Here is a 27,594-nt window from a genome sequence, read left to right as displayed (position 1 = left end):
CTGCTTTACTAAAAAATGTAGCTCCTTTTGAATTGTTGAATCACAAACCACCTAATTATAATTTTCTAAAGTCTTTTGGTTGTTTGTGCTATGTCTCTACTTTACCAAAAGATCGAAACAAATTTAGTCCTCGGGCTGATCGTTGTGTGTTTTTAGGATACTCTTTTGGTTACAAAGTATATAAGGTTTTACACCTAGATAGTAATGTCATTTCTATTTCATGCAACATCGTCTTTCATGAGAATATTTTTCCTTTTCATTTAGAACATGCTCCTATGCATTCGGCTGATATGTTTGATAATGTCATCTTGCCTTCATCACTTCCTCCTAACATAGATAATTATCATCATCCTATGCATTCTCCATTATCATCATCCTATGCATTCTCCATTATCATCATCATCCACTTTGTCATCACATCAACCACCATCACCCATATCCACTTCTGGTGATCATCATTTGGTTTATGAGACTGTGCCTGCAGAAACGACTATTGTTTCATCATCAAAGGTCAGACCAAAGCGAACATCTAAGGTACCAGGTTATCTTTCTGACTATCATTGTTCTCTTACTCAAATTTCTCCATTTCTTTTACCCATCAAAACAACCACTCCATATCCTATTTCTTCCTATCTTACTTACAAAAATTTCAAACCTCTCTATCAAGAATATATTCTCTTTGTTTGCATCGAAACAGAACCAAAAAATTTCAACAGGCCATTGCTTCTGTATATTGGACAGAAGCCATGAATGTGGAAATGAATTCTATGAAGGCTGCTGGCACGTTTGATGTTGTCTCATTGCCACCATGTAAAAATGTGGTGGGTTGTAAATGGGTATATACCATCAAGTACTATGTTGATGGTTCCATAGAGCGATATAAAGCTCGTTTAGTTGCAAAGGGTTTCACACAACAGGAGGGTGTAGATTACTTCAATACTTTTTCTTCGGTTGCACGTTTGGCAAGTGTGAAGCTTCTTTTGGATTTGGCAGCTAAGAAGGGTTGGAGTTTAACTCAAATGGATGTCACTACTGCTTTTTTGCATAGTGACTTGGATGAGGAAATATATATGAGTTTACCTCAAGGATACACACCACCTCCTGATACTTCTCTTCCTCCTAATGCAGTGTGTAAGCTCAACAAGACTATATATGGCTTGAAACAAGTTTCAAGACAATGGTACAAATGCTTTTCAAAGGCACTCCTTGCTGATGGTTTCATTCAGTGTGATGCTGAGAACACGATGTTTGTCAAGGAACAAGGTACGTCTTACACTGCCTTATTGGCTTACGTTGATGACATTCTTATTGCCAGCAACAATGACATGGCGGTTGCTGCAGTCAAAGCTACTTTAGCTAACCAATTTAAGATCAAGGATCTTGGTCCTGCAAAATTTTTTATGGGATTGGAGATAGCCAGGAATTCGACGGGTATATCAGTATGCCAGAGGAAGTACTGTTTAGACTTGTTGGCTGATGCAGGTTTGTTAGGCTGTAAACCAAAGTCTGTTCCGATGGATCCTAAGGAGAAACTAACTAAAGACACTGGTGTTCTTTTATCGGATTGGCGACTATACAGAGAGTTAATTGGCAGGTTACTCTACTTGTGCATTACATGTCCTGACATCACGTTTGCGGTTCATCGGCTGAGTCAATTTCTCTCATGCCCTACTGATGTCCATTTTCAAGCTGCTCGCAACGTCCTCAAATATCTAGAAAATAGTCATGGTCAAGGTCTCTTATATTCGGCTACTTCAGAAGCTTGCCTATATGGCTTTGTTGATGCTGACTAGGGTACTTGCAAAGACTCTCAAAGATCGGTTTCTGGTATGTGTATCTTTCTCGGTACTTCTTTGATATCCTGAAAATCAAAGAAACAGGACGTCGTGAGCTCTAGTAATACGGAAGCAGAGTACAGAAGCATGGCGCAGACTACCAAGGATTTACTCTGGTTTCAACAGATGCTTCATGATCTGCATATCACACATGTGTTGCAAGCTAAGCTGTTTTGTGACAACAAATCCGCTTTACACATCGCGAGCAATGATGTTTTTCACGAGCGAACCAAGCACGTCGAGATAGATTGTCACACTACTCATGATCAGGTCAAGAAAGTTTTTGTCAAACTTTTTCATCTCAGTTCTGAAAACCAGCTTGCTGACATTCTTACGAAGCCTTTTCAACCTGGACCATTTCATCATCTCCTCCGGCGCATGTCGATTTCAAGCCTTTATTCCTCCACAGAAGTATCGGCTTGAGGGGGGTCTATTAGCTCATATATATCATAGTTTATAAATGTATATTAGGATGGTTAAGTCTCCTTTAGCTTATCCTTCTAGTATACTAATTTTACAGTATATATACTCTTGTATCACAATATGATTCATTAATGAGAAAATATCTTTTCACCAAAGTTAACACATATCCCTCTACGGAAATCATGCTAGTCCTACAATACACAATTCGATTGCAGGAGATAATATTATTATTATCTCATAGTTCCCACTTCCCAAAAAAAAAAGGATAAAGAGAATGAATTTTACTGTTTTTCACCCTTCAATTCCAGCAATTTCTGACCCTAAAAGAAAATAAAAAATTCTAATCAGACATTCTCTCTAGACTTAAATCATCTAATAGGGAGAGAATCAGAAGAGCTTAAGCAAATAGAGAATCATCTAAGTTTTTGAGGCAAAAATCGAAACTCCATTGGCTACAGGTGGGTGACAGAAATAATAAAACGTTTCACAGAGCGGCTAAAGCTCGAAAAGCGATGAATAGCATCAAGGAGGTCCATTATCTGGATGGTCGAGTTACCATTCCGCTGTAACCCTGTTGATCAGAAATTACTCACTCGTGTGGTCTCTGGTGATGAAATAAAACAGGCCCTCTTCTCAATGCCGAGTGATAAGTCCCTGGGACCTGATGGGTTCACCTCATAATTTTTTTAAGCCACATGGGATATCTTGGGACGAGAGTTCGTGCTGGCTGCTCAATCTTTCTTTGCAAGGGGTTTCTTGCCTAAAGGAGTCAATGCTACCATCCTTGCTCTTATCCCTAAGACGACTTCTGCAAAGGAAATGAAGGGCTATCGCCCTATTTCTTGCTGTAATGTGCTCTACAAGGTAATCTCGAAGATCATTGCTAATCGTCTTAAGCGGCTCTTACCAAAGTTCATCTCTAGCAACCAATCTGCTTTTGTTCAAGACCACCTTCTCATTGAGAATGTCTTGCTTGCCACGGAACTAATCAAAAATTACCACAAGCCATCTATTTCTAGTCGATGTGCCATTAAGATTGATATCTCCAAGGCTTTTGACTCGGTTCAATGGTCCTTCCTGTCCAAGATTTTTTCTGCTATGCATTTCCCGTCTCAGTTCATTCACTGGATCATGTTATGTGTGTCTACGGCTTCTTTCTCAGTTCAGGTTAATGGTGAACTTGCGGGGTTTTTTCGTAGCTCCCGGGGTCTTTGTCAAGGGTGTCCTTTATCCCCCTACTTATTCGTTATGTGTATGGATGTCTTATCTAAACTGTTGGACCAGGCTGCAGGAGATCGTTTGTTTGGTTATCATCTGCGGTGTCAGAATATGGGACTCACTCACTTAAGCTTTGCAGATGATATTATGGTTTTATCTGATGGTAAACTCCGATCTATTGAGGGCATTATAGCGGTTTTTGATCAGTTTGCAAAGATTTCAGGGCTCACGATAAGTTTGGCGAAGTCTACTATCTACTTGGCTGGAGAGGTCTCTAATCCCCCTGACATGCAACTACCCTTTGCGGTTGGTAGCTTACCAGTTTGTTATCTTGGTCTTCCTCTTGTTACTAGGAGGCTTACTGAGGCGGATTGTTCTCCATTATTAGAGCAGATTCGAAAACGCATTGGCTCATGGACTGCTCGTTATTTCACTTATGCAGTTCGGTTTAATTTGATCTCCTTTGTGTTATGGAGTGTTTGTAGTTTCTGGATGGGGGCATTTCGCTTACCACGTGCATGCATAACTGAGATTGAATCACTTTGTTCTGCTTTTCTCTGGTCGGGGACAGAGATGAATGCGAGAAAGGCTAAGGTATCTTGGGAGGTTGTTTGTCGGCCTAAAGCAGAGGGTGGTCTTGGGTTACGCTCCATGAAAGAAGCAAATCTAGTGAGTTGTTTGAGGTTGATCTGGCGTCTAGTGTCTCATGGTAATTCTTTGTGGGTGAAATGGTCTTCAGTAAATCTCCTAAGGCAAGCTTCGTTCTGGGCGGTTAAAAGTACCCCAACTTTGGTCTCTTGGATATGGCGAAAACTCCTAAAGTAGAGGGAGCTAGCCAAAACGTTATGCAAAGTAGAGGTTGGGAATGGGGAGCATACCTCTTTCTGGTTTGACAATTGGTCAGACTTGGGTCCGCTTTTTGACATCGTTGGTGACAGAGGAGTTATAGATTTGGGGATCAGCCGTCAAAGTTCATCATCAGATGCTTGGACTAACCGTCAACGACGACAGCATAGGTCGGACCAACTAACACTGCTGGAGAATGCCCTGCATTCAAAACCTGATCAATTATTGTGGTGCGGGAAAAATGATGTTTTCAAACAGAGGTTCTCTACCAGAGACACTTGGAACCATATACGCACGACATCCATTACGGTTTCCTGGCACCGCGGAATTTGGTTCACTCATGATACCCCAAAGTACTCTTTTTGTACCTGGTTGGCGGTCCTCGATCGTCTCTCGACGGGTTTACGTATGGTGACTTGGAATGGTTGGCTCGCGGGAACTTGTATTTTATGCCATTCATATATGGAGAGTCGAGATCACCTATTTTTTAGCTGCTCTTTTGTCTCTGAGGTATGGTCGGCGCTGGCAAAGGGACTTTTAGGTGCAAGCTATACGACGGATTGGTCACCGGTGCGCTAGCATATATCTCAAACCCGCAGCTCCACAGGGTTTAGGGGTTTCTTATCCGGTATGTCTTCCAGGCGGTCATTTATGGAGTTTGGCGTGAGCGCAATGGGCGTCGTCACGGTGAAGTTTCACACACTTCTGTCAGCATTATAGACTGGATTGATAGGCAAGTTCGTGATCAGCTGCTCGCCATTGGTTTCTTGGGTGATCGGCGATATGACACGGCGTTTCAAAAGTGGTTACACTCCCGGCAAATGTGATTTAAATGTTTTTGTTTTTCATATAAAACTAGCTCATATGCTCTATAATCCGATGCAATAGTTGTAACAACGTTATTTTCTTTTGAATATAATTTAACAATATTTTCAAAAAATAAAAAATAAAAAAAATAGAGAGATCCATAAAGAGAAGAAGGTTACTTACTTTGATGGCGGAGTCGTCCATGGTTGATCTTGATATCACAAGAACGACTGCTAACAAGGATTTTTGTAGATCGTAGAGATTTAGGATTGATGAACAAGGTACAATTCGTTTTTTTTTCTTTAGGTACGTACGATTCGTATTTATCAATTTTCCTAATTATTTTTGGACATAACTAACCGCCTTGTTTACTAATAAGCCCATAACAAAATCATTCCTTGATTCTAACTTTCTAAGTGATATATACTTTTTTGATTTATTTTTGGAGCCGACCAAACCAAAATAATAATTATTGTTGTTGACAAGAAAAGGAAAAAAAAAACAGAGATAGGAAAGGCAGAGAAAAGGAAAACAAACTTCTCCACATGATCTGATACTCTTGAGTCTCTCACTTTCGTATTTGTTCGTTTCTAATTGTAAATACAATTTTATTTTATTTTATTCTCAAAAGTATCGGTTTAAAAAGGTTGATTAACAAAATAATGACGATTAAATAAGTTGTCTAGTATCCAGCTCCTTTTAAGAAACTTAGGCTAGGTGGAAGTAGCTACTAGCTAGTAAGGTGAAGAGCGTTAAACCATGATCGATTATTTGACAATACAATACAGTTTTTTTTTTTTTTTGTTAATTCAGAGAGTAAATCCCCAGACCTATGGAGGGGTCTGAGATTAATCTTCTCACGAGTAGGGTCTCTCCGGTTATGCAAATGGGCTCATACCCATGTGGCCAAAGAGATAAAGCTGAGTAATTCTTGTGCTTAGGGAGAATTGATCTCTGGCCTAAACCAACAGGGCAACTCTTCCACTAAGACTAGAACCACTAGCCCACCACCTCATGGTTAATACAATACAGCTTTGTTTGCCTTTAGTGTATAATATTATTTGAGTTTTAGAGATCATCAAGAACACATGTAACAGAGATTAGAAATATGATTGAGCCTTGAATACATCTTTAGAATTTGCATTTTAGTGATCTTTAGTTAAATTTGTACACTTGTAGTTAAAAAATAAAAATAAAAAATACATTTTATATATCTTTTTGCGATGTTGTGTTTGCAGGAGGACAACATTGTTTGCGTAAAAAATAACATTCATCGACGATTCCCTTCACAAAATATATCAACTTGAAAATATAAGTGAACATAGCCGAGGTTATATATAGTGCTGTAGTCTTGACCACTAAAGCTTTCGGTAATGATATACAGTATATTTTTTATTCTAGACTGTTCATGACAATTTGTAGATCTTTTAAGGTTAAATACTTGGTCTTGAAATCATCATAGGCGAAAACATCCAACTCATGAATAGGTGATCAAATTACATATTGGACAAAATACAAACGGTAAGAAACAAATAAGAATAATTTAGCCAATGCATGTTGTTCGTTGAATAACCGGTTACTAAACAAAAGCAAATCACTGTTAAGACATTTATCTATATACATGCTTATTAAACTGAATATCAAGCGTAGAGGAACTCTATAGTAAAATATGTATACATGTTCTTAAAAGACTTAATAGTGTTTTTGATGACCAATCTTAGTATCAAACAGCTTAAGTTTCAGCAGATTTTTACAGAGATAACAAAAAAGAGGAAGGAAGCTGCTCTCTTTCTTTCTTTCTTTCTTTCTTTCTTCAGACATCTCAGATTCGTCGTAGCGAAGCCAACCTCTTCTCAAGCTCATCCACATCACTTGATTCAGAGCTGCAAGTTACAGTAAAGGTTCGGTATATTTTTTCTTTCTACACTGTGATTTTGATTTGACCAAACTTATATATAATATGACATGAGCTCACTTGTTAGTAGCTGCAGTAGATGCAGGAGGAGCTGCGGTTTTTGTAGCGATCCGGCCTTTTGGAGCTGAAGATAACTGTTTAAAACAAATGAAAGAGAAGACAGATTTTAGTTTTTGACTTACTCAAGAATCCGAAAAGACTTTGCCTTAAGTGCAGAGAAACCTGACCTGAGATGCAACCCCAACACCAATCTCATCAAGAACTTGGTTAGTGAGATCTTCTGTTTCTTCTTCAGCCTCATCTTTGTCAAGTGTTTCATCGATTGCCTCTGACATCATCTCTATCTGCAAGTCCAACAACAAAGAAACCAATCAAAAGTTAAAGAAAGCCAAATCCTGCCTACTAATCTGTACCTGTTGCTCATTAGATTAAGTAAGCACTTAGGATTAAAGAGATGTAGTCGTTTACCGTCATGTCTAGCTGTGCCGACTGCTTCTGGAAATCCTTAATCACCTTGGCTTGTTTCGTTGGTGCCATTTGCTGAAAACATAAAGTAGGAATGAAGTTAACTGTTATGAATTACTAATGTAGTAATGTACCTAGTTCAAAAACTATTGTGGTTTGACTGGTTTCTATAGGTTCATCAGAATATCAATGAAATTAAGTACTTAGAATTGAAACAAACTAACACTTACCTTGTTCATTGCAACCATAGCCTTGGTAGCACCTTTCATGCCAGATGAAATCGAAGTGCTTGCATACAGAGCCTAAATGAAAGTAAAAAATGTAGCTTTATATTAACACTAGATTACTATAAATTGAACTATTAGTTTAGCTGGTGTTGAACAAACCTGTGTATGAGTGGTTACACCCCTAATTTGAGCACGGCTTCCCTGTAAGTTAGTAATCTGTTGCCTCAATCGAACAAGTTGACGAGCTAAAATCTTTGTGGCCGCCTATGAATAATCCAACAGTACCGAGAATTAACAATGAAGTTCTTAGATGAAACAGGAAGAGAGAAAAGAAAGGAATTGAAATGAATAACTTGCCTCGTTTCCAGTCTTAGCCGTTTTCTTGATTTCTGCAACTAGTCTCTTCTCCTAATTGTGGCTTAATGTTAGTGAAGGATATATATAACTCAGACAAGCTCACAGTTTAATTAAACTTACCTCTAGTTGAAGAGATGTAATCTCCCGTTCGATACCTGCGAAGGCATCCGATATCAAGTAAGTCACAACAGAATAAAAGCTTAGCTCTACTCTTATAATGCTTTTTGGTAAAATTAGACAGAAGTACAGGACAGATGTTAAGAAAGAGTTCATAAGATTAACAAGTTAACAACACAGTCCCAAAGGATCAAGAACAGATACCAATCACTAGTTCTTGCCAAATTCAACACTTTTGATGATGAGAATCGTGAAATCAAAATTTCTCTTTGATGATAAAAGGAACAAGAATGATTCAGCAAAACAAGCAAATGCATTAGAAATTCCCGAAAAAGCATCTCAGTGAAATGGCTAGTAAGAAAGGTTTCTTCAAACAGTAATATGTATGCGTCATTGGTCAATCTCAACCACAACTAGTAAGGTAAAGCATTCTTCACTCTCAACCAATCCGTTTACTAAAGTAGCAATAGATTGACACAGATCAAAAACACAATCTACTTAAATCAAAAAACCGAACTTTGTTAGATAGAGACTGGAACCTATACAACATCATACCTCGTGTAGCAACAGCCATCTCTCTCTTACTGGTACGAAGAGCATCTGCGGAATCACAAAATAAATTAAAAAATCACAACTTTTCAATACAATCAAAAAAGCAGGATTACAAAATTCCACAAGCTAACCTAAATCAGGATTTCCAATTTCGAGCTTTCCCGCACACTTAAAATTACACATCTAATTAAGAAATCTATCTACCCTTTTATGGATAACAAGAACCCACATAGCAAGATCCAATTTTGAACACAACAAAACACTCAAAGATCCAATTTTTATCCAGATTGAGTTTGTTCACCAACAGAAATCAATACCATTACTCGGAATTTAGTCGGAGATGAGGAAGAAAAAGAAAAACACAGAAAACTATATCTCTTGAGGAACAAAGTTATGAGCTTTCTTTGTTTACCTTTAGGAGTTGTCTTCTTCTTGAAGATGTTCATGGCGATTCCTATTCTTCCTCTCTTCTCAAATCGAAATAGTGTACAGTCAACGAAAAACCCTAAATCAGAGAAAAAGTGATCTGAGTGAAGATGATGAGAAAGAGGCAACAAAAGGTGTGTGCTTTTATTTTAGCTTCTCTCTCTCTATCTCTGTGAGTGTGAATGTGTGTGTGTGTATATGGAATGTGTCAGAGCGTGTATTTAATTAAAGAAACGGTACTTTGGAACTAGCCGTTACGGAGTCTCCAGATCCTCCTATTAATATTCCTTTTTTGTTTTTTATCCATTTTCTTATATTAATTGTTTTCGGATTGTAGTTTTTTTTATGTCTGTTGTTAGGCCATCCGCAATGGGGCATAAGAACATGTTGTCCAGTTCTTGATGTAGAACTGATCTAGGCTCAGTTCTAAGCTGACGTGGCAAGCTGTGATTGGATACAATTTTTTGCAAACAATTTTTTACAAATTAAAAGAGGATTTGATTTAAAATATGTATTAATTAAATAAAATGTTTGTTTGTTTTAATTAAGTAATATATTTTTTTTTTTAATCTTTAATGTTTTTTTTGTTTCATAAAAATTTGGTATTGTATTTTGAATTTTAGTACAAGTTTTATAAGTTTGCAATTTAAATGTTATTTTTACAGTTTTTATAAATGTAATATGTTTAAGAATATTATATTATTAAATCTTATGATCTTAAACATGTTCTCCCAATAATTAACTTTTTAACAAAAGATCTTAACTACTGATCTTAGATTATTTTCGTAATATTTTTACTCTAAGAACATCCTATAGTGTTCCCCCATTGCGGAATATGAACCGACAAAAACAATGGTTATTTATAGAAAAATTGCTAATTATGATATGCTAAACGAATTGAATAAATATGTTACACAAATTGTCGAGTGGAGTTTTTTTGGGAAAATTAGAAAAAAAGGATAACTAAAAAAAGTTTTATCCATATACACTTTTTTCAAAATAGTTATTTTTATCTAAAATACCCATACAAATTAAAAAACTTAAATTTAACAAGTTGTAAAATATGAAATATAAAAAAAATAAGTAGATATACAATACTATAGGTGATATAATTTTTTACAAAAAAAAATGTATAAGTTACTTTTTTGGTGGATAAAATTTGATGTAAAAAATTTAGAAAACATTTTCTATTGTGCATTAGATAGGATTTGCATTGCATTTGCATGGTTTCTTGTATAATCAGGTGATTTGGATTCCAAGGAGCATGGAAAAGTGCTAAAGAGGAGTAGAGCCAACAAGTGAAGCAGACAAAGGAGCTAGAGCAGAAGAGAACCAAGGTCTGGAAGTCCACTCGACCACCACACTCGACCAGACACTCGACCGTGTGAGGAGAGGGACTCGACCATTGGTAGAAACAGAAGAAGAGGTCACTCGACCAGGCACTCGACCGAGCACATGGTCGAGTTGACCGAACCGCCTCTCTATTTTGTCTTCTAGCCATTTTAGGGCTTTCTTTCCTTCCTATATATACCTAATGTACTCTATGGCCACCCACAAGCCACTTTAGAGAGAAAAATATCTGGAAGCCTTGTTTTTACCATTTTGGTAATATTTACTTTTTGCTTATATCATCAGCCTCCTTTATTGTATTTTTTTCTAGATTTTTGATACTTCTTGGTTCCATAACTTTCAAAGTATTAAGAATTTGAGTTTGCTTCTGTGTTCAATATTGTAGATCTTTATCTTATCTTTCTAATCATGCAATTTTCACTAATTTATGGGTTTATGATTTTGTTCATCATGTTTAGTGAATCTGAGTAGTGTGGATCTTAGGGATGGATAAGACTGGATAAGAGTTATGGTTTCTAGATTAGATGTGTTCTATGCTGTTCTTATATCTGAGAGTGTAAGAATATATCTTAAGCTTCCTTGCATCATACCAATGTTTAGGTTGTTAGATAAAGCTAATGCTAGAGATTATCATTCTTAACCTGAGAGATTGGATGTTTAAGGTGATTTTTGACATTGATGATCTGGAGTTTATTGCATGTTTAGTAAGGTTTCACCAATGAGAGTTCGGTTAGGATGTTACTAAACTTGATTGTTATTATCATGAGAATGGATTAGAAAGTAATAAAAGATCATTGTCTAGAGATAGCTCTTTGTTGATTGAGGTTTGTTGATCAGTTTAGGTAATCATAGCTTGAGTCCAGCCCATGAATCCATCTCTAGGACCTACTTTGTTTATTGATTTCTCTATTTGATTACTGTTATCCGCTTCCTGTTTGATTTGCTTGCTATTGGTTCTGCTTTGTTTGTTAAATCTGTTTATGTTCTTCGTATTAAGTCACTCGATCGAGCATACGATCGAGTGCTTGCTCGAGCTCCTTCTAAAGTTCTTGTTTATGTTCTGCATCTTTCTTGTTTCATTCCTGTTTCATTGCTTCTGTTCCTGTTTAATCCTGTTGCATTCATTTCATTAGCATTTGTTAGTTCTTGTTCCTGTTTAGAATCATTTCTGCTTTGTTTACACTGTTCACTTTGCATTTTGTCTTTTATCTTAGAAGTTTTACATTCTACATTTCATTATTGTCATTAGGTTGTTAGAACAAAACAATTTTCATACTTGGTTTAACTTAAATAAGCGTTCACATCCTGATTGCTTGCATCTTACTCATTATGGATTGACATCTCTTATATTACAACAACATAAGAGTAATTGAAACCTCTTGCATTCCACCTGATCATTCATCATCATCACTGCTTATGTCTTTGTTTGCATGTTTGCATACATTCATTGCATAAGTATCATCTTTACACCACAAAAATATATGTCTCAGTTTTTGTTCTAAATAGTTTAGTAGTCCGAAATCCAAAATTCTACAATATTCAGAGTATGTATGCTATGGTTTACTCTATGTTTTAAACATTTTAGTATAAACCTTCTACGATTTACTCTATGTTCTTCCTATATGTTCTCTGAGAAAATTAGTAGATATCTATTACAACAAAGTAGAATGTATACACTGAAACTTTTAGAGATCACTAAATATAGGAAGTGAATAAAAAAGTAAACTCCATATTTATCTAATATTTAGGTACGATCGTAATTGTTGAAAGACAGCTGCGAAAAGGTATCCTAGCACTCCGCTTGTAGTTCCGGAGGATTGTCACAGCGACTGTGATTCGTTATCGTCTGTTATCAACGACTATAATATCGCTTCGTCATTGCGGCGGAGGAATCTGCTGTTTCTGTTCGATCTTAATTTCCCACCGTTGGATGACTTCAGTGGTTCTGAAACAACCCTTCCCGTTTTTTTTTTTTTTTTTTTTATACCTTAATTTACTAGTGGTCCCATACCCACTAACATCCTAACAACAATCAATAACCGCGGATAACCAAATAAAACAATTCCATTAATCCATTAAAATTCCAACATAAATAATCCAATAACCAATAACACCAAAATCCAAAACAAGGAAATAACCAAAAGCTAACATCCTACAATGTTCAAATGACTTAATCTAGCAACCTAACAACAGCTAGACCACAATCAATCAAGCCTCTAGAACATCCTCCTCTTCATCGCCTTTGATTCCACGATCACACTTTTCCTTTACATGCACATCACAAACAACAATTGAGATGCGTAAGTATTATCATAAATACTTAGTGAGGCCGTCCTCCCATCTACTAGGTTATACACACAAGCATATGAGACCCTCAAGTTATGCAAGCAAACAAAACACAAGCAATACATCAAACTAGGAAAACAAGTCTCGGTTGAGACTAGTGTCGATCGATGCCACCAGAAAGTGTCGACCGATGCTGAACCAAAAGGTGTCGACCGATGCCACAAGGGTGTCGACCGATGCTGTCACCAACAGTGTCGACCGATGCTCGAATGGTGTCGATCAATGCCATATCTGCAGACACGAACTGCGCGAACACGAACGACGAATCCCGATTCCAAACCATCCTGAATCCGTTCCAAACTCACCCAATTACCTCAGAAATCACTGGGAATCACAAAAGCAACGATCCCAAGCAACAAAACAACACAAACAGCAAAGAAAACACACAAACAAGAGAGATCTCATGCTTAGATCAACCATGGTCAAGCACTCACCTCAAGAACAGGAAGATTGGATTGAGAAACGTGGAAAACAACACCTCCAGAAGCTCCCCCTTCGTTTCCAGCAACAACTAACCCTCCTACAGCCTCAGATCTCTCCAAAAACTCCAAGAACAAGCCCAGAAAGTCACAAAAACGTTTCTCTCTCTTTTCTCTCTTTCTTTCACTAAGCGGCGACCAAATAACTCCCCAAAAACCCTTAAACTCGTCCTTAGACGCTTATAACACGATTTAGGGATTTAATTGAACCAAACCGAACCAATTCGGCAATTAATCAAACCGGCCGAACCCAGAAATTAGTGGTGTCGATCGATGCCACTAGGGTGTCGATCGACACTCCTTTCAAAATCAAAAAATCCGGTTCGCGGATGTTACAATTCTCCCCCACCAATATGGATTCGTCCCCGAATCCCGCAATACCGTCCAACTGCCAAGGACCTCCGTGCCACCGTCAGTACGGCCCGCACGTCCCCAGACCGGACTAAACACCATCAGCCAAGGTTTCCCGTGCCACTGTCGCAACAGCCCGCACACCTCCGACTGACCCTCGAGGTCTCCCTCTAGCCAATATACTCGCCTCATAACCACTATTTGCTCACAACTCAGTGCTTCCCCCGTCCGTGGTTGCAACCAACGAATCATGCCGGCTCGCTATCAGGCCAACCGCCTTAAGCTACGGCATCCAGGAAGTCACTCACACACACTCCCCCCGCTCTCGGGTCACAACCCTCGAGACATACCGGCTCACTGCCGAGCCTCAGCTCACAGCTATGGTATCCAGGGAGCCTCACATATCCCGCTCTTGGGTCGTCACCCTCAAGCGCGCTCTTGGATCGTCATCCGAAGCAACATACCACTCCCACTCTCTGGCCACAAAGTCCATCGAGCTATCGGTATCACGTGAGTTGGGCCCGCACGGGCTTGAGCAAAACAAACACTGATGCCAACGAGTATCACCCGGCTAGATCAACCTCAACATTTCCACAAACTTTCCCTTTTTAGAAACTTTCTATTTATGGAAACCTTCCTTTTGTGGAAACTTTCTATTTATGGAAACTTTCCAAAAATAGAAACCCGAGCTATTTCTCTTTTCCCATGACAACAACAGTCAAACATAAAGAAAAATACTCATCTTAATAATCTCAAAAATGTCATAATCGTTACAATCTCAACGAAATTACATCAGAAAAAGCAAAAATACAACAACCAGAGCCATCAACCCGCATCCCGAGCACCACCTCATCTTGATACTTAGTCGCACAACCAACCACCCCTAAGCGACCAAATATCAAGAGAGATGGGCTGGAATACTCCGTACCCGCTCCAGCCACGGACTACAGCTTGGACCCGGCTAGACAAGCTCAAGTCGCGGTCTGCTTCTCAAACCACTTCTTAAACCTTGCCTTCATCCTCGCCTCGGGCTCCCAAGTCTGCTCCTCTACTCCGTCACAGTCCCACAGGACTCTCATCAAAGGAATCTTCTTCTTCCAAAGTTCCTTGACTCTCCTCTGGAGCACCCTCACTGGTCTCGCCTCTAAAGTCATGTTAGGCTGAAGATCCTCAGGAATCTTAGCCAACAACTGATCACCCTCGTGAAGACACTTCCTCAGCATCGACACATGAAATACCTTGTGGAACGCACGCATAACCTCAGGCAACTCCAACCGGTATGCCACTGGTCCCACCCGCTCAACCACTCTGAACGGACCCATGTACCTCGGACTCAACTTAGTCTCTGTCAATGACCTGTTCGGACCCCGCAACATGGCCATCTTGAGGTACACTCTATCACCAACCTGAAACTCAAGATCCTTTCTCCTCTTATCAGCATAGCTCTTCTGCCGATCTTGAGCCTCCTTCATGTTCAGCCTCAAAACCTGAATCTTTTCCGAGGTCTCCTGAACAAAATCTGCACCAAATATGCTCCTCTCCCCCACCTGAGTCCAACATAATGGTGTATGACACGGCCTCCCATACAGGGCCTCATAAGGAGCCATCCCAATACTAGCATGGTAGCTGTTGTTATAAGCAAACTCCACCAAGCTCAAGTGATCTGCCCAATGACCACCCCAATCCAGCACACACATCCTCAATAAATCCTCCAAAATCTGGATCGTCCTCTCTGATTGACCGTCAGTCTGAGGATGATAGGCTGTACTCATATGCACCTTCGTGCCCATCTCCGCCTGAAATGCCTTCCAGAACACCAAGGTGAACTTGGAATCTCTATCAGACACAATACTAGCAGGCACACTGTGCAATCTGACTATCTCCCTCACGTACTTCTTGGCTAAAACCGCTGCTCCATCAGTTTTCTTGATGGCCAGAAAATGCGCAGACTTAGTCAAACGGTCCACAATGACCCAAATAGCATCAAACGTCCTCGACACAGGCAAACCTACCATGAAGTCCATCGTGATCAAATCCCACTTCCACTCTGGAATGGGTAAACTCTGTAATAAACCACCAGGAACCTGATGCTCCGCCTTCACCAGCTGGCAAGTATCACACTTCGCCACCCAGTCAGCTACGTCCTTCTTCATCCCGACCCAGTGATAATACCGCTTGAGGTCACGGTACATCTTGGTCGCTCCTGGATGAATAGAAAACTTGCTCGAATGAGCCTCTCTCAGTATCTCCTGCCTAAAATCCCCACCCTTGGGCACACAGATCCGACCATGCACAAGGATAGTACCATTAGCAGAAACCTGATACTCTGCACCCGCAGCGTTAAAGGCATTCACCAGCCCCTCATCGCTCTCCTGAGCTAACCTCACTCTACTCAACAAATCCGCTCTATCAGCTGCCTCCAAACCCAAAGGTTCCTGTGAGATAGCACACAAACTCAATGCACTAATCTCACCTACCAACGCCTCCATATCCTGCTCCTGAGCCGAAGCCACCCGCTTCCGACTCAAGGCATCTGCAACCAGATTAGCTTTACCAGGATGGTAAGCTATGTCCAAATCATAATCCGCTACTAACTCCATCCAACGCCTCTGCCTCAAATTCAGCTCAGGCTGAGTAAAAATGTACTTCAGACTCTTGTGATCTGTAAATACCTGTACCTTCCCACCATACAGATAGGATCTCCAAATCTTAAGAGCAAAGATCACTGCTGCCATCTCCAAATCATGAGTAGGATAATTAGCTTCATGCTTCCACAACTGCCGCGAAGCATAAGCTATAACCTTCCCCTGCTGCATAAGTACACAACCCAACCCCACTCTAGAAGCATCTGTATACACAACATAAGGCTCGTCCTGCTCAGGCAGTGCTAACACCGGCGTGGTAGTCAACATCTGCTTGAGACTTGCAAAACTTGCCTCACACTCTGGTGACCACACAAATGGGACATCCTTCCCTGTAAGCTTAGTCATTGGCTGAGCCATACTCGCGAAACCCCGAACAAACCTCCTGTAGTAACCTGCTAACCCCAGGAAACTCTGAATCTCAGTGGCACTCTGCGGCCTCGGCCACTCCCTGATGGACTGAATCTTCTCTGGATCCACTGAAACTCCCTCAGCTGAAACAATATGACCCAAGAACCCCATCTCACGCTGCCAGAAACTGCACTTACTCAGCTTAGCAAACAACTTCTGCTCCCGCAGCTTCTCCAACACTGCTCTCAAATGTACTGCATGCTCCTCAGGACTCTTAGAATATACCAGGATGTCGTCGATGAAAATGATGACTGACACGTCCAGAAACTCCTGGAACACGCTGTTCATCAATCTCATAAACGCAGCTGGCGCATTTGTTAACCCAAACGGCATCACCACAAACTCATAGTGCCCATATCTCGTCCTGAAGGCTGTCTTCCTCACATCTGCCTCATGTATAGGAATCTGATGATAACCTGAAGCCAAGTCGATCTTGGAGAAACAAGTAGCACCCCTCAACTGATCCAACAACTCATCAATCCTCGGGAGAGGGTACTTGTTCTTCACAGTAACTCGGTTCAAACCCCGATAGTCAATACACAACCGAAAACTCCCATCCTTCTTCTTAACAAACAACACCGGAGCTCCCCACGGTGAACAACTAGAACGGATAAAACCCTTGCCCAACAAATCCTCCAGCTGCTTCTTCAGCTCTGCCATCTCTGCTAGAGCCATCCTGTAAGGAGCCTTGGATAACGGCATCGTCCCCGGTTCCAGCTCAATAGTAAAAGGATCCGACCGAGTTGGTGGTAATCCCTGCAATGACTGGAACACATCCTGAAAGTCCTCCACAACCGGAATACCGCTAACCGTAGACTTCCCCACTGACTCTGGCATAGATATAGTAACCAGATAGGCCTCACGGCCCTTCTTGTTCATCTTCCCTGCCTGAACGGCTGAGATCACGAGACTCCCCGAAGTCGGTCTAATACCCTGAAAAACCAACTTCCCTCCTGGACGCTCAAACTCCACTCTACCCCGATAGCAATCCAAATGCACCTTATGCCGATGCAACCAATCCATACCAAGAATAACGTCATACAACTCCACTGGACTGATAAGCAAATCCGCTGGCCACGACTCTCCTGCGATCTGAATATCAACTCCTCCAGCTCGTCCAATAACCCTCAGGAACTTGCCTCCAGCAACTCTGACAACTCCTGAACGCTCTCCAGAATCCCCTCTGATCCCCGCACTCACGGCACACTCCGGAGTAATGAAGCTGTGAGAAGCTCCAGAATCAAACATAACATGGGACTTAAACCCGCCCACCAACAAGGTCCCTACACAAACCTCATGTGTTGAGAACCTAACACTTGACCACAAACAAAAACAAATATAATCTGAACTATTGAATTGACTAAGTTTGAATCTCAGAAGTTATACCTGTGATCGCTCCTGCACTAGTGCCACCGGGCTCCTGAGTCGAGTACACCTGAGTCATCGGCTCAATCCAACCCACCGGCTGCACACCGTGCTGCACACCCTGCTGCACCCCTGGCTGAGCTCCAGCCTGCAACACTGCTACTGCCCTCTGCTGCAACTTGGGACAACGAGGCTTGATATGCCCCGTCTCTCTGCAGTAGTAACACACCCGTGTATCTGTCCGCGGCTCCGTCACCGCCCGCTGCTCTGTCAGTGCCCGCTGCTCACCTCTCTGTGGACAGCTAGTCACCTTGTGGTCCCTGCTACCACACCCAAAGCATTTCGCACCCCCGTGCCTCGATCTCTGCATAACATCAAACTTCCTCTTCTGCCCCTGCGCAGGCTTGCCGCCCTTGCTGGGAACGGAAAGCGGCTGAGACTGCTGTGGCTGCACCGAAGAACTGACCACAACCACCTGTGACCTCAAGTCATCCTCTATCCCAGCTGCAACCTCAACCAACTCTGCTCTCGTAGCATAGCTCCTCACTCTGCACCGAGTCCTCAAATCATCCCGCACCTGAGCCGCCTCTGGCTCCCATGCCCTGCCTGCATACCCCACAAGCCGACTGAACTCTGCATCCAGCTCCCGCACTGTACGGTCCCCCTGAGTCAAACCCAAGAACCGTGCCTCCATACGATCAAGAGCCTCCTGAGGAAAATACTTGGAGTTAAACTCCCCCACAAAATCTCCCCAAGACATACCCCGCTGCACACTCCGTGCTGTCACCGACCTCCACCACACACGAGCATCTCCTGACAAGTAAAACACTACCAGATCCACCCTGTACCGGTCGGGACACCTAAGCGAAAGGAAAATATCCTCCATCCGCTCTCTCCACTCATCCGCTACACTCGGATCGGTACTTCCTGAGAAATACCCTGCTCCCACATGCCGCAGCTGCTCCATCATTCGCACATACTGAGCATCCACTACCTCGGCCCCCGGCTGCACACCTGCCTGCAAACCCGCCACAGGCTGCACCGCTGGAACCTGCCCACCACCCACTGGCGGCACTACCGGATCCTGCCCACCAACCACTGGCGGCACTATTGGATCCTGCCCACCAACCACTGGCGGCACAACTGCTGGAAGTCGCTGCAAAACCTGAGCTAGCAAGTCCATCAAGACATCCTCCCTGCCTGGAGCACCTCCCGCTGCAACCCCCACACCCGGGGCAACACCGTGACCGACACCGGGCCCATCCGCCCTGCCGTCACCCAAACCAGCCTGGTCTCCAGACACACTAGGATGAACCTGGGACTCCGCCACCTCCTCACTGGCCATGCTCTGGGTCACACTCACACTGGCCTCAGGAACCTGACCTCATCCCCGACCCCGACCACGACCACGCCCACGACCACGACCGCGACCAACAGCATCCTCACCCCTAACCATCTCAGCTAAGCAGGTGAAATCGATTTTTATGATTTTTATGTCCCGCGGACCCCACTAGCCCACCGCTAGCTGCCCCAACGAACCGTCTGTGGACCCTGCTAGCCCACCGCTAGCCGTCCAACAGACTCCAAGCTGGCCCTGCAGGGCATCGATTCTAACCTCTCACTGGGCAAATGGAACTATTCATCCAAATCCACAGTAGGTTATTGGTGCATCAGGTGTTCCTCGAACCCTGGTCCCCACCCTTTAACAACCTTCCCACAGGACAAGTTGCCACCAATTTCTGCAGGTCAATTGGTGACAGCTTGTCGTGTGGGAAGGTTGTTAAAGGGTGAGGACCAGGGTTCGAGGAACGCCTGGCGCACCAATAACCTACTGGTGGATTGGGATATCCACAGTGATGGGTTAGGATCAATGCCCTGCAGGGCCAGCTTGGGGTCCGTTTGGGCGGCTAGCAGTGAGGCTAGTGGGGTCCACGGGACGGGTTGTTACAGGTTCTGATGATCATCACTGTACCGATCTACGTCTCTAAATAAATTTGGTAACTCAAAAACAAAAGTCCACAGATCCGTTTGATCGATTTGATTTATGAAGAAGAAACAAAAAGATCCATTTTCTAAATTTTATTTTTTTCGAAAAGAATTTTTTTCTTTTTAGTTTTGTGTTTCATGAGCTTGTGCTTGTGAAGAAGAAGCACATGATCATAGAAGTCGAGAAATAGAAAGACAAAGAAACGAAGAAGAAGATAAAAGATGGTGATGGAACTTGAGCTTGTGCTGTATTCTACTTCTATGATGATGATGATGATGTTGTTCCATGCTCTATGAGCCTGTCTTAGTCCATATAAAGCTTTGTTGAGCTTATACACCTTTCTCTCTTCACCTTTCTTGATAAATCCTTCTGGTTGACTGACATGTACAATCTCCTTGAGTTCACCATGGAGAAAAGCTGTCTTGACATCAAGATGATGTATCTCCCAACCATAAGATGCAGCAAGACTGATAAGAAGCCTGATTGTTTCGATCCTTGCAACTGGAGCAAACACTGCTTCGAAGTCAACACCATATTTTTGGACATAACCCTTAGCCACTAATCGAGCCTTATAGTTGTTGATGCTCCCATCCGAGTTTCTTTTGATTTTGAACACCCACTTCAAACCAATCGGCTTTGCTCCTATAGGTAAGTCTACAAGATCCCAAGTTTTGAACCTTTCGATTGACTCTATCTCTTCCTCGCAGGCTCGTCTCCATTCAATAGACTCTCTTGCTTCTTCATAATTCCTTAGCTCATTGTTTAAACAGAGCAAAGCCAATTCTCCTTCTTCCACTGCAAGTTGAAAACAGACATAGTCTTCTAAGTACTTTGGTTTAGTACGATGCCTTTTCTCTGCAATTTCAGATATTACTGCAGGTGAGTTTTCTATGTGTCTGGTCTCGCTATCAGAAACTTCATCAGATTGCTCATCCTCTCCGGTTTCCTCGCTATCAGAGTTGTTTCTCACAAGAGATTGCTTCGGTGACTCGCTTATTGCACTCTCCTCTTGATTTTGACTACTCATACCATCAATAGTAAACTCGAAGTTCTCATCTCCTCCATCACTGAGATTGTTCCTACTCCAGTTCCAGCTCTTGTTTTCGTCAAAAACAACATCACGGCTAACAATAATTTTCCTCGTTTCTGCATCAAGCAATCGATAAGCCTTGGAACCCGGTTCAGTTCCCAGATGGACAAGAACTCGAGTTCTATCATCTAACTTCTTCAAGTGAGCTTTCTCTGTCTTGGCATAAGCAATGCACCCAAAAACTCTAACATGTCCAACTGCTGGTTTTCTTCCTCGGTAGCATTCATATGGAGTTTGATCCCTAAGAGACCTTGTCACAACTCTGTTCAACAGGTAAGTGGAGTGTCTTACAGCCTCCCCCCATAAGTAATTAGGCATCTTCATGTGCTTTAGAATACTTCTCGCCATCTCCATGAGTGTCCTGTTACGTCGTTCCACAACCCCGTTCTGCTGCGGTGTATAAGGAGCTGTCAAGTGTCGAGTAATTCCAGAGTCTTCACAAAAACTATTAAACTCAAGAGATACAAACTCTCCTCCTCTATCAGTTCTAAATGTTTGTATATTTTCTCCTGTTTCCTTTTCAACCATAGCCTTGAATTTCTTAAACTTCTGTAATGCCTCACTTTTCTCCTTTAGTAGAACAGTCCACATATATCTTGAATAATCATCTATAAGGACAAATATGTATCTATTTCCAGCACTTGTAGATGGTGTTATGGGGCCACAGAGGTCTCCATGTATTAGTTCCAGCTTCTTTGTTGCTCGAAAGGCAGTTGCATTTGGAAAAACCTGAGTAGGTTGTTTTCCAAGTAAACATGAACTGCAAATCTCCTTTTCAAGAGATTTGTTCGGACCACCTATCACCAGTTCATTAGTAAACATGTTCGACAAGGTGACATAGTTAATATGTCCCATTCTGGCATGCCACCTACTTGATTCACTTGCAATCGTGAAGTTCAAACAAGCTTTGTTTGTTAGTCCCATGTTTACCCTATACAGCCGATTCTTTGTTCTCTCTGTTTTAACGAGCAAGTTTCCTTCTGGATCACACATTGTAAGATGTTCTCCTTTCAATCGTACTTCACAACCAGCCTTTGTAGCCTGTCCTAGGCTTATGATATTGGTTCGTAGACTAGGGATAAAATACACCTCCGACATCACTCTTGGCTTCCCGTATGAGTCAATGAAAGCAATTGTCCCTTTCCCTTTGATATCAATCTTCGAGTCATCTCCGAATCTTACCTTTCCTGTAACTGAACGATCGATTTTATCAAAGTATCTCTGGTCTCCAGTCATATGATTGCTTGCACCGTTATCAAGAAACCACACATTACTTCCAACAGTGTTTGCTTCAAACTTACTCGGTATGCAGCGTTCTTCGTTCAAATAAACAACTTCATGCATCATGAGATGATCTGCATCCTCAGTGTCCTTATGTTCAGTCTCCTTGTGTTCTGCTAGTCCAAGTTTAAGCAGCCTATCTGGACATTGTGAAGCAAAATGACCTATCTTGTCACACTGGAAACAAGTGACTTGAGATGGATCCCTCCAACTATTACGGCCACGTCCTCGTCCTCTGAAATTTCTTCCACCACGTCCTCTTCCTCTATAGTCTCCGTTATACTCTCGATTTTGTGGTTCAAAGTTAGTGTACATCAGCTTACTTTGATCTTCCTCTGCATCTTCTTCCTCAGAGATGCGCTCCTCATAAGCCTTTAGCCTACCAACAATGTCCTCGAAACTTACAGTATTAAGGTCTAATACTTGTTCAAGTGAAAAGCAACCATATGAATAAACTTCTTCCTTGGGAGACTCTTCAAAAACTTTTTAACAAGTTTTGATATCTCTATAGTTTCTCCAAGAGAAGCAGTTTTCAAAGAAATCTGAGAAATCTTCTCTGCAAAGTCATCAATCTTCTCTGTTTCCTTCATCTTGAGCCTGTCAAATTCAGCCATCAAGGTTTGTAGTCGAGCCTCTTTGACCCTCTCAGCTCCTACATGTCGAGTTTGAATCGTATCCCAAACTTTCTTTGCTATACTCAAACCTCCGACCTGCAGAATTAGTGCCTCTGGTATGGATTGCAGGATCAAAGCTATGGCCAGATTATTCTTGTCACCATCAGATGACTCTGCTTCGATCACCTCCCAGACCTTGTTGACCTTAAGAATATAGCTCATATTTATTGCCCAAACCGTGTAGTTGGTAGAACTGAGCATAGGACATGAGATTGAAGATGACACTCCTCCTTCTTTTGGTTTATCTCCTGCGACCGCAAGTTGTTTATCCTTAGTGTCTGTACTTCCGTCTCCTGACATCTTTTCTATTCTCACAGATTCATGATCTTCTTTTCAGGCTCTGATACCAAATATAGAATTAGCAAAGATTTAAGAACACAAGACTGTTTTAAGAATAACTCTCTTAATAGCTTAAAGAAAATATCTCAAAACTCTAAGCTCTCTCTTACAATCTCTCAATCTCAATCTCTCAAACTCTATATGTTACTGCCATAACTCGACATACATATATATAGTAAAACGAAAACCTATTTCAACTAGGAAACACCAATATCCTAGATAACACCAAATAAGCTTTGATCCTTATCCATTCACTAATCATAACTCGATTAGGAATGCTCTGCTTTTTCTATTTTAGGTTCTCTTCAAGCTTAAAACAACAGATGATATATTATTGTAAGAGTATTATTGTTATTACTACTACCAGTAAAATTTAAAAAACCTTCAAATCAAGAAGAAGAAGACGAACAATATATGATCTATTTTGTTTGTTTGTTTTACTGTAACAGAAAAAAAAAAAAAAAAAAAAAAAAAATCAGATATGGGTTTCGTTTTTTCGGTGAGAAAGATCAAACAACAACAACAACCCCCATCTTTGTAGCATATACATTTACATTTTTAAAGTTTGTGAATAAATTAAAATTAATTTATTGTATTTTCTTATTTAAATTGTTTTGAAAATTAAGGGTATAATTGGGTTTTAATTATTATAAAACCTATATGACCAAACCTACAAAATAAAAATATATATGGATATTTATCTTTAAAAATGTCCTTTTTCCAATTCTCCCGATTTTTTTTTAAGTATATATGATGGTAAATCGATGGAGTTAAAAAAATTAGATTATTATATTTTTTAATGTAGTTACTAGTATATTTTTATGTAGTTACTATAATTTATTTATTTATGTCTAAAAGAAGAATTAAAAAAAATAGTTTGTAGGAACTTAAAAAAAAAGCAAAAAAAAATCTTTTATCATCTAAATTAAAAAAAAAAAAAAATTTACACAAGGCGGATGTTTCAAAGGGAACCCACTTTCCCTTTCTTATTAATGTATTTCAAATTTTTTTAACAATAATTATTTCCATATGTCTATATATCTCTCTTTCATGTTAAAAATGTACATACCAAATATTTTGCAGTTTCTTGAGTTTTGGTTTATGGTTTACAGTTCTTATTTTTTTATGTAGATTTTAGTTCTTGCAAAATAATCTTGAATGTATACCACGTGATATATATATTACTAGAATACACATGTAGCACGAGTAAAATTTTAAAAACACTAAAAAAAGCTTCTATAATTTATATTAAAATTAAAAATCTGTGAATTAGAGAATTAAATCCTTCCAAGATAAATGAATAAATGAATTATTAACTAATTTCATAAATTATAGAAATGGCATATCCGAATATGAGTTTAGAATTTATTCACTTGCATATTATATTCAGAGTTATATGCAGGGGCGGATCCACCTTATCCAAGGGTGGTGCATGTGCACCATATGAAATTATAAATCGTTTAATTTCTATATGTGTTATTAAAGTAAAGTGACTTAATGGTAAGAATGCACCATATTATAAGTGAGGTCATGGGTTCAACGCTTACTATGTTCCAATTTTATAGGTTTTTGCACCTGGTGACAAGTTCAGCTAGATCCGCCACTGGTTATATGTGCACTACATAGTGTTTTATACAGAGTAACATCATCTGTTTATAAAAACAAACTAATACAGGTCAAAACCTAGATAAAAAAAACACACTACAACAACTAATTTTAATTGATCAAATTCCAAATAAAAACAATTCCCTAATTTGTATATACATCAAACCAAGTTACTTTTACTTCCCACATATCTCTATACTATTCTATATAAAAAATACATTAATGCAGTACACCGCAGGTTAAAACCTAGATAACATTGTAACATTTATATTAAAAATCAAAGACTTTAATCATTTTATTAAAAATCATAAAAATTAGTAATAAGAAGAATATTTCATGGTAAACTACGAGATAAATTCAATAACTATTTATAATTATACAAAGTAAAAATTAATAAACAACCACAAAATATAAAACAAATGTAACATAATTTTAAATTTAAATTTTTAAAAATATAGCCTCGCGGTGTACCGCGGGTTAAAATCTAGTTATTATGCAAAGTCAAACATAAAGTAAGTAATAAAACATCATGAATTTAACATCGTTTAAGTTGCCTTAATTAACCACATGGTGGTGGGCGAGAAACATTTTTTTTGGTAAAACAAAGATTTCCTGGGATGTCATTCATCATATATTCTCATCCTAGTACATTTAATTACAGAGTATTGATGGGATCCAATGCATTAGCGTTGGTATGATCACATCCATTAGTATATCCCGTGCAATCGCATATATCATTTTCCCAAGATTTGAAGATATGAGTTTTAGTTGATATGTGGACCGGTTTAGTCAGCTTAAACATGCTTCCACACTCATAAAACAAGTTACAACCATCTTCAAAAACAGTTTTTAATCCGCAAATTGATTTTTTTGGATCTATAATTACTCTTCCTTGATATATATATATATATATATATATATATATATATATATATATGAGTCTTTGTTTTCAGTCTATTTGAATGCTCTAAAAATATTTATTTTGTTGTAAAACACTTAGTGGACTCCATCGACCGGCCCTCCTATCGTCCATCATATGTGTGTCAGCCCTTAGGCCCATTAGTCTATTAGCTTATCACTTATGTCGGTCTATTGTAATCCTTATAAATATGTAACCTCGATCATACATTCATTAATAATAACAAGAGATTTTTCCCTAAACTCTCTAGTTTCACAACACGTTATCAGCACGATAGCCTCTAACCCTAAAACCCTAAGGCAGCCGCCGATTCTCTCTTCTTCCCTAAAACCCTAAACCGCCTTTGTTCTTCCTCCTTCTTCTTCGAGACTTATCTCCTTTGTCTCGAAGCTCTCTTGCTGATTCACGAGCATCCTTAGCTCGTGATCAAGTTCTTCTCAAAACCCTATCGAGGTTTGTGTTCGCGGTTCGGGGGTGAGTTCGTGTGCGAGCGGTACAAGGAAGCTGTTCGCGGGAAGCTGTTCGCGGGAAGCTGTTTGCGGGAAGCTGTTCGTGGTTTGTGGAAGCTATTCGAGGTTCGAGGTTCGTGAGATATCTGAGGTCTTTAGCTCCCAGATCAATCCAGTCAGAATCCTTGTGGTGTTAAGGTAAACAAAATCGAAACCCTCTTAAAACCATAACTCGAATTTGAACCTTAAGAACTATCGAACCCTAAAACATCCAAGTACACAATCTAACAAAGTTTAAATTCCCTAAATCCTAAAACTTAAAATCGGTTGTTAGGTTGTTAGATTGTTTGTAAAATTACACCAAGAGATATCAAGCTTAAATTTGGTTGATTGATTATATTGCTTGATTGATTGATGCATAAGAACCTAGAACTAAAACTGCTAGATTTCGAGATTCATAAGATAAATATTAATCAAACTGTTCTAGAAAATTTAAAACTTGGATTGTTCATGCATCATATTAAAAATCGGACCATGTATAGGATGTCATAGAATCGGCTGCATGAATTAATTCGTAGGATTTCTTAAGCATAAATTTGAACATAGTTTTCCTGTAAAATTTCAGCCATGAGAACCATAAAACTCGAGCATGAACTTGTCTAGGATCAATTAGGATAACTTCCATAAACCCTTAATCATTATCCTAAAATTTATGTAAAATTAACTTTATTGTTTAAGAGTAAATCCGATTGAATTAAAACTTTTGTTAAAATTCTATAAATTAAAACATAAAATTCCGGATTAAATCACTACTTAGGATAAGTTCCTAAAACTCTTAAAACAAAATCTAAATCCTAGACTAAATAAGAAAACTTAAGAAAAGGAAATCCTATCTAGAAATTAAGGAAATTGTTGCATGCATTATCTATTTGCTTTTGTTGTTTTGCATGCATGAATTTAAACCATAAAACTATAAGAGGCAAGGCATGTTTCGGTCTCAAATACCACATGGCCTAAGGGATGGTTCGGTCTCAAATACCGCATGACCTGAATTAATGTTGCATGGTTCGATCTCAAATATCGCATGCTAACTATCGGTTGTCTATCTTTCTATGCAG

The 27,594-nt window shown here is 40.0% G+C and overlaps 1 protein-coding gene across 1 annotated transcript; it reads right to left on the bottom strand.

Moving 5' to 3' along the window:
- Positions 1-6,686: 6,686 nt before the first annotated feature.
- Positions 6,687-9,437, bottom strand: LOC104771624 (vacuolar protein sorting-associated protein 2 homolog 2). The gene is made up of 10 exons (XM_010496184.3): positions 9,175-9,437; positions 8,766-8,810; positions 8,214-8,248; positions 8,094-8,144; positions 7,896-8,000; positions 7,740-7,811; positions 7,513-7,584; positions 7,272-7,388; positions 7,105-7,178; positions 6,687-7,012 (listed from the first exon to the last, which is right to left on the bottom strand). The coding sequence occupies exons 1-10, from the start codon at positions 9,206-9,208 to the stop codon at positions 6,952-6,954; spliced, it is 666 nt and encodes a 221-aa protein (XP_010494486.1). The 5' UTR covers positions 9,209-9,437; the 3' UTR covers positions 6,687-6,951.
- Between the last annotated feature and the right edge of the window lie 18,157 nt (positions 9,438-27,594).

Source organism: Camelina sativa, chromosome 20, assembly GCF_030686135.1.
Source record: "Camelina sativa cultivar CO46 ecotype springtype chromosome 20, ASM3068613v1".
In the NCBI taxonomy this organism is placed as follows: Eukaryota; Viridiplantae; Streptophyta; class Magnoliopsida; order Brassicales; family Brassicaceae; genus Camelina; species Camelina sativa.
This window is presented reverse-complemented; position numbering and strand designations above follow the sequence as displayed.